General features: G+C 45.3%; 1 protein-coding gene across 1 annotated transcript in view; it reads right to left on the reverse strand.

Annotated features, from left to right (window-relative positions):
- Nucleotide 1: 1 nt before the first annotated feature.
- slco2a1 (solute carrier organic anion transporter family, member 2A1) overlaps nt 2-10,926 on the reverse strand; it is a 14,039-nt gene continuing 3,114 nt past the window's right edge. The window contains exons 2-14 of the mRNA XM_076024152.1: nt 9,296-9,433; nt 8,600-8,762; nt 7,561-7,770; nt 6,586-6,684; nt 6,361-6,500; nt 5,559-5,631; nt 5,269-5,433; nt 3,712-3,916; nt 3,445-3,586; nt 2,266-2,429; nt 2,130-2,194; nt 1,149-1,269; nt 2-1,055 (exon numbers count right to left, since the gene is read on the reverse strand). Coding sequence (XP_075880267.1) covers nt 935-1,055; nt 1,149-1,269; nt 2,130-2,194; nt 2,266-2,429; nt 3,445-3,586; nt 3,712-3,916; nt 5,269-5,433; nt 5,559-5,631; nt 6,361-6,500; nt 6,586-6,684; nt 7,561-7,770; nt 8,600-8,762; nt 9,296-9,433 — 1,806 coding nt within the window. The 3' untranslated portion in view covers nt 2-934. The remainder of the gene's footprint in view (nt 1,056-1,148; nt 1,270-2,129; nt 2,195-2,265; nt 2,430-3,444; nt 3,587-3,711; nt 3,917-5,268; nt 5,434-5,558; nt 5,632-6,360; nt 6,501-6,585; nt 6,685-7,560; nt 7,771-8,599; nt 8,763-9,295; nt 9,434-10,926) is intronic.

Below are 10,926 nucleotides of genomic sequence, written 5' to 3' on the forward strand. Positions count from 1 at the left end.
GTTGGTTAATTGTGCTGCATTTATTTTAACGGATATAAATTCTTACATTAAAAAAAATGCTACTGTAAAACAAAATACAAAAAATACAAAAAGTGATCATGACTCTGATGCAAGAAGCAAGAATAACACACATTTCAAATTTGTAAAAAACAAATCTGTAAACCGTAAATTCAATTTACAAAAAAATTGTTATCCGACAATCAATTAGCACTGCGACTACATCGAGCGTGATATGTGATCATATATATATGTGTATATATATATACATATATATATATATATATATATATATATATACGTGCGTGCGTCTCTCTGTATGAGACAAATATCCATTTAAAAAATTAACTTAAATATTAAGCTAATAACCAATAACTGGAACATGTTCCCACAGGAAGTAGGAACCTTGCTGGGTTCCTTCCGTTAGAGAACCAGGCAGAACGCAGGATATGTTCCCTCCCTCCGTTTGAACTCCTCTCCAACAGGAAGTTTCCACTCTCATTTTTACAGCAGATTAATCAGATTATTGACATCATTTCAGAAAAAACAAAACAAATAAAAAATGCGATGATGTCGCGGGTGTCCCAATTCCACCGCAAGCCGATCGGAGCCGATTGTTCGCCGCGTTATCGGTGAGCCTGCTCCACTGCCACCAAATGCCGATTAGTAGTGGGACTTCACGACGTCTTTTGGCCAGTGGAGCAGGGGCTCAACAGGGAGTTTCCACTCTCACTCTTACAGCAGATTAATGAGATTATTGACATAATTTCAGAAAAAAGTCTTCCTAAATACTCCTGTGAGGAAAACTGTCCAGTGAAGCACCAAGAAGAGGAGAGGATCTCCTGAGAGGGAGGTCAATGTGGGTCAGTGTGGGTAGACGACGAATAAGAAGGAGTAAGAGGATGACTGTGGTGTAGTTCCTGCAGTGTCCACCAGGTCACAGCAGACCTTCGGGCCTCTTCTCCAGGCTGTACTCCTGCGTGCGCTTCACCTTCCAGCCCAGCATCATGAGCAGGAAGACGCCCATGACCTTGTAGCCCACCTGCAGCCCCATGTACCTGCCGGTGGCAGAGAGGCAAAGAGTTAATAAATGAAACATCCGGGGAAATCACCAGCAGCAGCGGGAGCGTTGTCGTCGTCGTCGTCGTCACCTGTTCCTCAGGAGGTTGTTGTCATAGTAACCGCAGCTGAACTTCCTCCCGCACACGTGTCTCCACCAGATGCATGACGTGTCGATGGCCACGCCGAAGAGAGCCGGAGCCGGCAGCCAGGCTGGGGCGACACACACACAAAACAAGCGTATGTACAGTAGGTCGTCACCGCGGCCACCAGAGGGCAGTGCAGCAAACACTCGGGGACAAAGATTAACGCCGCAAACCAATTTAATGTGCAAAAGTGATGTTTTTGCACCCGAATCTGAATGTAAAGCAGAAGTACACTAAGTATACTATTGGAATAACATATTATTGTTATATTATATATTTTAGAGTCTACACATTATATAATATCGTGAATAATTCATTTTCTTATGAGGATGAGTATTATATTGTGATTATGGTAATTTATTAGAGCTAGCACAATGAACAAATTAATGTACAGCTTCATATTGATTTGGGAGCCAACAACAGTATATGATTAATTTATGGATGAGGTGGGATTAAATGCATTTGAATTCCCACTCCTATTTGGAGTGTTCATTCATTCATTCATCTTCTATACCCGCTTATTCCTATTCAGGGTCACGGGAAGATTTCATTCATTCATCTTCTATACCCGCTTATTCCTATTCAGGGTCACGGGGGTCTGCTGGAGCCTATCCCAGCTGTCTTAGGGCGAAGGCAGGGTGACACCCTGGACAAGTTATTTGGAGTGTTGTTTTCATTTTTCAGGTTTTTGTAATTTTATTTTTATGTCTTCCCAATACTGTGCCATTACTTTTTCATTTTCATTTTCTTCTCTTTCACTTATCGAAATAAACTAAACAAACAAGATGGGAGAGAATAATCCAGAAACACACACTACCCTTCCTCACGTAAAATCTCAAAAGTGCAACATTTTCAGAGAATAGAAACAGCAATCAGAACAAATGAATGAAGACGGTTAAAGGAGTCAGATTCCAGGTCCTCTCTTACCTAAAACTCTCATCAGTAGAAACTGAATCCCGATGGCAAAGGACTTCTCCTCGGAGGCCACCGACCTGAGAGGAAGGAGAAGTGAGCCACAAACGACAACACGGGTTCTTCAAGTTGTGTTGTCTGGCCAACCTACCGCAGCAGCATCATGTACAGCGGGTTGTGGGTGAAGCAGGCGATGAGCGACGCCACCGAGATGAGCACCATGACGGGGATGAGGAGGTGCATGCAGCTGTTGGGGCACGGCATCGGTCGGGCTTCGGCCCGAGTGCCGGAGACGCACCTGCAGTCGGTGTAGAGCTGCACACAGACACACAACCAGGATAATTTGACTAAAGGCCTCACACTTTCACACTACAGCATCTCAAGTCAAATCTCTGTTGATTGATGTACAGTATCCGTTTTGTTTTTTTAAAAACATGTATTTCTGACTTGGAAACAAGACACTCAAAGAAGAAAACTTCAATGTAACCCCAACCCTGGGACAGTGGAAACAAGCTGATTTAGGTTGATTACTAATATTAACATTGGCTAAGATTTCCTGTCCTCTAATCCATAGGACGACTGTTATAAAGTCACACGGAAATCGTTTAATAAATAATAACAACTCATCTTTTTGGGACTGCCCAAAGTTGAAAATCATTGCAAATCGTTGTTGGGGGATTCAAAAGGAATTATTCTCTATACTGAACATTAATTTGCCTCTAAGCCCACAATCATATATCATAGGAGCGCTCCCAAAGCGAAGCTGAGGAGAAAGAAAGCTGTGTTTATTAAATGTCCTATTGCTTATAATGAGGAAGATAATAAATACACTAACTAATAACTAAAAAACTCGTGTTACAATTAGAATAATAAAAACAGTCATGTAGACATTTCAGGTGTCTACCCATTGCCTTGGGTGAAGGTTGATTCATGATCTATATATACTATTATATACATTTATCTATATATACGTGTATAATGGTATCGTGTCATACTTTGCATTCTAGTGGTTGCAAGTAATTATATTGTTATATTGTATAGTATTGCATAACACTTCAAACACCCTTATCTGTACTTTCCACTTTTTTAACCTTTTTAACTTTGTATTTTGTAAAACTTATATTTAACTTGCCACTTTTTAAACTCTTTTTTTTCACACTTGCTCGATTCCTCGCACGATCAATCACATCGGGTTCAGCCACACCAACATTTCACTGCCATGTAACGTGACGTGACAAACAAAAATCTTTGATCTCAACCTGGACACTCCAAGGAAACATTACTGGCATAAAGAAAGGAGGGAGCGGTCGCCTGTAGGGGGCGCACTGACCTGCACCCTGTTGCTGGGGTCTTTGGTGAAGTTTGTGCAGCCGGCGTGACACGGCGAGATGTACTCGATGTTGTCGGAGCCGCACACGGGGTTGAAGGCGCTGGAGGGACACGAGCAGTTGGAGGAGCACGAGGACAGAGAGCTGGGGGCAAGGAAACAAATGAACAGTAAGAAACATTTTAAAAATCACAGCGTCAGAACTTCAGTCTCATCAAAAGCCACCCACGCCTCGCAGCGCCCCCTGGTGGCGTGCGCCCTCACACTCACCCGTACGATCCGACCTGGTAGTGGTTGACCTCGGACACCTGCTGCGTGGGGCAGCCCATGAAGAAGAGCGGCACGCAGAGGAGGGTGGAGGTGGTCAGCATCACCACCGAGAAGCGGGGGATGGTCTTCAGGGAGAGCCCCACCCTCTTCATGATGACTCCGCCCACAAGCATCCCCACGGCCACGGCCGGCAGGTTGATGGAGCCTGGGGGGCGGAGGGGGAGATATGGAGTCGGGGGTGGGGAGGGTCAGTCGTTAGCGCTAATGGGCTAGCTAGCGTGACCACATGGAAACCACAGACAGACAGACTCGCTAGTGTTGGCGAGTAATCTATTAGAAAGTAATCCACTACTGTATTTAAACTACTTTTTGAGTAATGGATTAATGTAATAGGATTACTGCGGCAAAACGGGTAATTATATCATAATTACTTTATCAAGTAACCATTCCATTACTTTTCCGAAATATTTTGCAAGATAAAAATGTCTTTTTGACAATGCACCAAAACAAGCACGGCGGCGGCGAAAGAAAAGACAGCGTTTGAGTTTGATAGCTGGAAATACAAACATTATTTTTGAGTTCATGTCGCTTAAAGCAAATAATATTGTGGTCCGTTGTACGTTATGCGCAGGAAACAAGACATTCTCAACTTCGAAAAAATACACGTTGAACCTCTTAAATTGTTGAAAGCCATGTTTACAAGTAAGTCAGCAGTACTCTGCACAGTAGAGGTCTTTTAACTACTGTGCTTCTAATTATTTTAATAATATGGGCCGTGCAAAAGGCACCAGTGCTGTACATGAGTTTGTTCTGTGAAATGTGCAGTTTGTACTCAGAGAGGACAGAGGCAATATTTGCACTTTGAAAAAGTTCATTCCAAAGCACTGAGCAAATGTTACTTTATCTTTTTTAACAAAAGTAATTAGTAATTGATTACTTATGATAGAAGTAGCTAAAGAAGTCATTCTTTTTGAAGAGTAATCAGTAATCAGTAGTTGGAATACTTTTATGGAGTAATCCCAACAACCGTGATTCACTGTTAAATGTTTAAATCAATTGTATTCATTATGTCTTCGGTTTTCAATGGATTTCTATCTTTCTTTTAATCAGACATACAGTATGAAAAGCCTATGATTAAAAGAAAGACATAAATCCATTGCACGTTTCAAGCCCACGTGTGAGCTATCAGTTATCTACTTTAATTGTTAGCATGCCATCGGGCGGAAAAAAAAATACAGCTCCTGCACCGACGACAATACTGACTGGTGCTTATCTGTGTGGCTGTGTTTTTTTTTTTTCCTTTTAAAAACATGATGCATCCTTACTCAGAAAGCTGACTTGACTTTTAAACTAAGTTATCCAGCTGGAAGTTCAATATCTCAAATGTCTTATCAAGCAGCTGATTGCAGCAGCTCCTGCCGCAGTGATGCTTTTTGAAGTATATTTCATATTTCTTATCAGCTGTGAGTGCTTCAGACGTGTGTCTGCGCTGAACCTCAGTTCTTTGCCGGCCCGATCAGACTTTCATCTCCTCCGACGGCGCGAGCTGATACCCACCGATCAGCAGGGTGCTGTAGGCGGCCGAGGCGCTGTACTGCCGCTCCAGGAATTTGTTGAGGAAGGTGGAGAGGCCGGCGATGACGGAGGAGAAGCAGCACTGGGCCAGCACCAGCAGCAGGAAGCGAGGACTCAGCAGGAGGCGGAAAAACATCCGGGGAAACACTGACACACACAACACACACTGGTTACACACACACACGCACGCAGGCACACGCACACGCACGCACACACACACACACACACACACACACACCTAACATCTGCCTGACTGAAACGCACACACTCACTTTTCAGGAAGTCGAGCAGAGACACGTCAGGCTTCTTGAAGTCGTCGTTCACGTCGTTTTCCCTCTCAATCATCTGCCAAAGCAGAAAGAGAAGAGAGAGCTGTGTGTAGTGCGCGCAGAGACACAGTGAGAACTTCAGATGATTCAGATTGTGTGTGACTCCGCCCAGCAGGGGGTGCACTCATTACTGGTGAAGTGCTGACAAACCCGCCTGTCATGTAAGGAGGGGGCCGCTGCAGCGAGCCAGCGGCTCAGAAACACCTGCAGCCGTCAGGAGGAGCTTCTGTCGAGAACTTTTTTAATGCCAAAGTACTTTTGTTTTTAATCCTAGACTTTCTTTTCTGCATCTGAAGACTGTTGGCTGCTGCAACTATTCATATACGCTCAAAATAACTTCATAATTGAACTCACTTGAGGACCTGGCAGTGCTGAATTTAACCGCAACCTTCCTTCTTTATTGTCCTTGCTCTTTCTCATGCAGAAACCACATGAATATGAATAAAATAAAAATATTGAGTGTCGGCAATTTTTGTTGCTGAAATTAATAAAGCTGTTAATGAAAGGAAAGGCAAACACATATATGCCGTTAAGTATTTTAATTCTTATTGTTTATTCTTTAAATATATTTTATCTGCTGCTGCTGTAATGCGCAATTTCCCCAAACGCAGGACTAATAGTAAAAGGTTTAATCGAATAAAACAGCTCACACCCAAATATAAAGATTGACTGTAGTTGCAAGACACAGCCAGTAGGTGTCAGTACAACCACCCCCAGGTGTGTCCTATCATTCAGCGGCTCTCACCTTGCCCTCCGACGGCATGGAGCGAGGGAAGAAGAAGTAGGGGATGGAGGTGAGGAGGAGGCAGCAGGAGGTGATGAAAAGCCCCACCCACCAGGCCCCCACCCAGCGGGGGTCGCCCAGCCGCAGCTCCAGCTCCGCCCCTGTCAGACACACCAACAGCGCTCAGCTCCGATCGCACCACCAGAAACAGGTTTTCGTCGGCGTCGGGGTCGGGTTGGTCGTTACCGAAGCCGGTTTTGTCCACGTCCACGTAGATGCGCAGCACAACCGAGCCCAGCAGGTAGCCGAGGGCGGGGCCAAAGACCGACACTGCAAACAGGATGGCTGTGGAGGACACGGCAGAGGTCGGGACAGAGGTCAGGATGAGGATCAACATCAGACCCCCGTCAAAGGTTTGTTTGATCGTTAGAATTAGGAAAATCAACTATTTTAAATCCTAAATTCTAAAACAAAAATAAAATGTAATTTTGAATATAAAAATGTAGATAAATGATTCACAGGAGAGCAGCGGCCTGATTGTTTGTTGCCAAGAATGACAGAGTATCAATATTCAAGTGCAACTTTAATATTTTCTGTCAAAATTGATTAAGACTTATATATAAAACCCAATTTGAAGCTGTCATATTTTTTTTTGTTAACAGATTATAAAAACTGGCTCGTCCATCTTGTAAACCCCCAGTCGGAGGCGTTTTCAGTGTCTACAATCTTTCTTATTCGGTGATCAAAGCAGGAAGCAACTGCAACAAACTGCCCTGAAAAAGCCCCAGAGCAAGAAGAAGAAAGATGAGACAAAGGAAGTGACTGTGAGCCTTGCTGTTGCTACTGCAGCTAAGAGATTAGCCTGGATGCTGCAGCAGACGGACGGCACTCTCCCAGCGGATGAAGAGAAAAGAGAGATGCTGGAGATTTTTCTCAGAGTGAAACATTGTTGTTTGACTTCAATCTAAAAACTTAAGAAGCAAAAACAGGAAACCGTGGCTGCTGCGAAGATAAGAAAACAAGATAAGATTCCCTCCAGTGTTTGCCCTCCCTGTGCAAACACACCGTTTCCCAGATGTACATTCGAGATAGATCCAAAAAGAGTGAAGAAATGTTAACATCCTGCATGTCTCGGCTAGATTCCTATTTTTTTAAAACACAAACTCGACCTTTAAACACTGTTAAACTGGCACTAACACCCCCGGCCAGCGGGCCACCCACCGATGTAGAGCGGAGAGTTCCCCGGCCCGGCGAAGTCATCGATGTAGGAGATGCCGAAGGGCTGGATGGGCACCGAGCCGACGCCGAACAGCAGCTGAGCCGTCGCCATGAGCGGCCACAGCCGCTGTGCGTCGGCCAGCCGCCGGCTCTCGTCCCGGCCGCAGGAGACCTCGCTGGCGTTGCCCTGCGGATTGCAGATGTATTGGCGACCTGAGGGCGGCGGGGGCACAGGCGAGAGGTCAGGGGTTAAAGGTGAAACAGTCAGTGACTGATCGACGGACAGAAAGGGGTGCTCTTTCATTTCCTGAAACCTGTCTGGACTGTTGGCCAGCCAATCAGATGCAGGGGGCCTGTTTGGACAGATTACGAGCCCACAGACTTGACACTAATCTCATTAACCCTCAGGAATGCAGGGAGATGAATTTCACTTTGACTTATGCAAAAATGCTCTGCGGGAGAAGAACCAGTGAGGTCCTGCAGGGCGCAGACAGACACACACACTTTAGTAACGCTATTGTTCATTTTCATGTGACATTTTAAAGCATGTTTTCTACGTCTCATGATATATTTAATATATAAAACACTCCGTCCATCTGCTCCTGGTCTGGCCCCTCTTTCAAATTTTAGAACCCACTGTAGTTTACGAGTCAAATGGTTTGCGAACCCCTGGTCTAAATGAAAACCAACCTCTGGGCTTCAGAGGGGCTCAAATCAACTGGTGACGTCTTCATTTACAGTCAGTGGTGGTTATAACCGTTGTTCCAGTAATGTACCACTTCTTATTTTCTCTAGCCTGCTGCTGATTGGCCACTTTAAACTTTGGGTGAGGTTACAGTGCCACCCATTAGCTTCGCATGTAATTGACATTGCCTACTCATTTAACTCAAGTCTAAATTCTGCGTCCAGGGAAATGGTTGTTAAAACGGGAGGGGGTGAAACATGTTCTTAAAAACCCTCCTCAGTGAACTCCAGTGAACTCCAGTGAACTCCAGTAAACTCCAGAGCTTCCTGCAGCAGGTCAGGTTTAAGGGGGTCTTACTGTGCAGAACGGAGCCATATTCGTAGCGCAGCGATATGAAGTGCGGGACGGTCATCAGGGCGGCGCTGGCGGCCATCAGCAGGCCGCCCAGCCCGATGACGCGAGGACGGTGGAGTCGGTTCCCGAAGTAGCTGAGGAAGACGATGAGGATGCCATTACTGATCTGGGAGATGGAGAGACAAAAGGAGCGACAGTTTCACAATCGCCACCAACATGCAACTTTTTTTTTTATCTCTGTGAGTGAGCTGAGTGAGTTTTTTTTTAAAATTTTTGACTTATTTAACTCCCTCGGTCGGCTGTTTGATCTGATTCCCCTCAACCTGAGATTTAATAAAACCCCTAAAAACAAGTTGCTCTCTGGATCTTTTCCCAGTTCATCCCTGGGTTATATTAAAAACATCACAGTGGCAGTTATTGCACCTGGACCGGGAGACGCAAGTCTGAATCTCTCGGGCTATGACGAGGATTTGCTATAAGAAAATACTAAAATAACTCAAAAGTATGTTCTTCAGCTGGGGGGAAATCCTGGGACACGCTGACTTATCTGCACTCGGGCTTCAGTGCAGAAGAGTGAAAATGCAGGAAAAAGGCCCCTTTGAACCCTGCAAACCAGTGAGTGCACTCCAGAACTACTGGGTCCTGCCCAGGGAGACAGGAAGTGGGACTCTGAGACGGTTCTCGCTCTCTGGCTCGCACCTCGTGCAGCGACGAGATGGTTCCCGACGAGTAGCTGCTGAGGCCGTAGCGGCGCTCCACGGTGGTGATGACGCTCTTGAAGTAGGCGCTGTAGAGCAGCTGGGAGAACTGCAGGAAGCCGTGGCACAGCACGAAGAGCTGGGGGACACCGAGAGAGGAGAGAACAACCGGTCATATGACTAACAGGGTCAGTGTGGGGAGGAACATCAGAGAAACACAAAGAGTTGGTCTGTAGCATCGACGTAGCATCTAGCATGATGTAGGAAACATTGCATTTACCCTTATAATAATACTAAAAGTTTTAAAGGTCCAGTGTTTAATATTCGGTCTCATTTATGATTTTTTTTTTATTGGTAAATACTTAAAGCCCATAAATACATTAATAAAAGTCATTTGATTTTTCTCCCCTTGAAACGGTTCTTATTTATATGCAAGTTTATACATAGATCAAGGGTCTTGCTCCCAGTTAGCTGCTTGTGTCACAATATATTTCTAAGGAAGCCTGGTGTGGACAATCCAGCTGGCAGACAGCCCGTTTCATAATTAGGGTGACTGCGGACGTCCTCAACGAAACCAACGAAGAAGAAGGTGGACGAGGCATCCAGCTTTGTGTGACTGTGTACGAAATAGCGGGGCAATCTAAAATGTAACCACTTGATGTCGCTGTTTCTTCTCAAAATCTCCAAATATAACACACACAACCGTTTGACATAATCAGGTCTGGCTCTATGTACAGACAACGAAATAAATAGAATATAAACATGAAATTCAACGTTTTTACTTTCATTTTATCGTAACTGATCATTTTCGGTTCAGGTCAGACGCACATTTACAGCTAGAACCCCATTATCAAAGTGATGTATGTGCACCTCTCCCCGCCTCCCCCAAAGCCAGCGGTGCGACTATAAAAGGACAAGAACTGGAGATTTACTGTATCTCCAAAACAAAACACACTGTCTTGTTGTAACACTGAAGCTGCAGCTGCTGCAGATGAGACGATTCTATCGGCAGCCAGAAGAGCCGAGATAAGAGGAGCGGCTGGAGAGGCCGCTACAGACACACCCACACCCACACCCACACCCACACACACACACACACACACACACACACACACACACACACACACACACACACACACACACACACACACACACACACCTGCCATGAAGGTCCTGCTGTTATTTCAGTGCAGGTGGGATCAGAGATCAGGGTGACGCAGAGCCTTTCAGGTGCGGGAGCTGCTCTTAATGTTACTGTTACTGCGCGGTGAGTTGTTGCGTAACATCAAAGTCCCTGTTAGATAACCGGCAGTGGCCTCAGATTGCAGCGGAGCGGGCGAACGAGCATGGCCGCACAAAGAGAGAGCGAAAGGGAGAGACAACATTTTGTCACAAAGCAAAGACGCCTCATGTGTTGCTACTTGTGGTCTCAGTGCATTTGGCGCCACAAGGGTTGTGTTGTGTACATACGGATTCCTTTTCTCTTTTTCCTTTCTTTTTCTGAAGGCCCGTACGGATGTTTCTTCCCCTCGGAGGGACCCCTGCTGGGCGGAGGAAGAATCGAGGGAAGTTTGCACCTGTCTTTGGAGAATGCTTTGAATCTACAAAACACACGTTTGTGGGGCCAAGACG

The sequence above is a fragment of the Nelusetta ayraudi genome, unplaced genomic scaffold (assembly GCF_046127955.1).
Source record: "Nelusetta ayraudi isolate G7.1 ecotype Tasmania unplaced genomic scaffold, CSIRO-AGI_Nayr_v1 ptg000001l, whole genome shotgun sequence".
Classification (NCBI taxonomy): domain Eukaryota; kingdom Metazoa; phylum Chordata; class Actinopteri; order Tetraodontiformes; family Monacanthidae; genus Nelusetta; species Nelusetta ayraudi.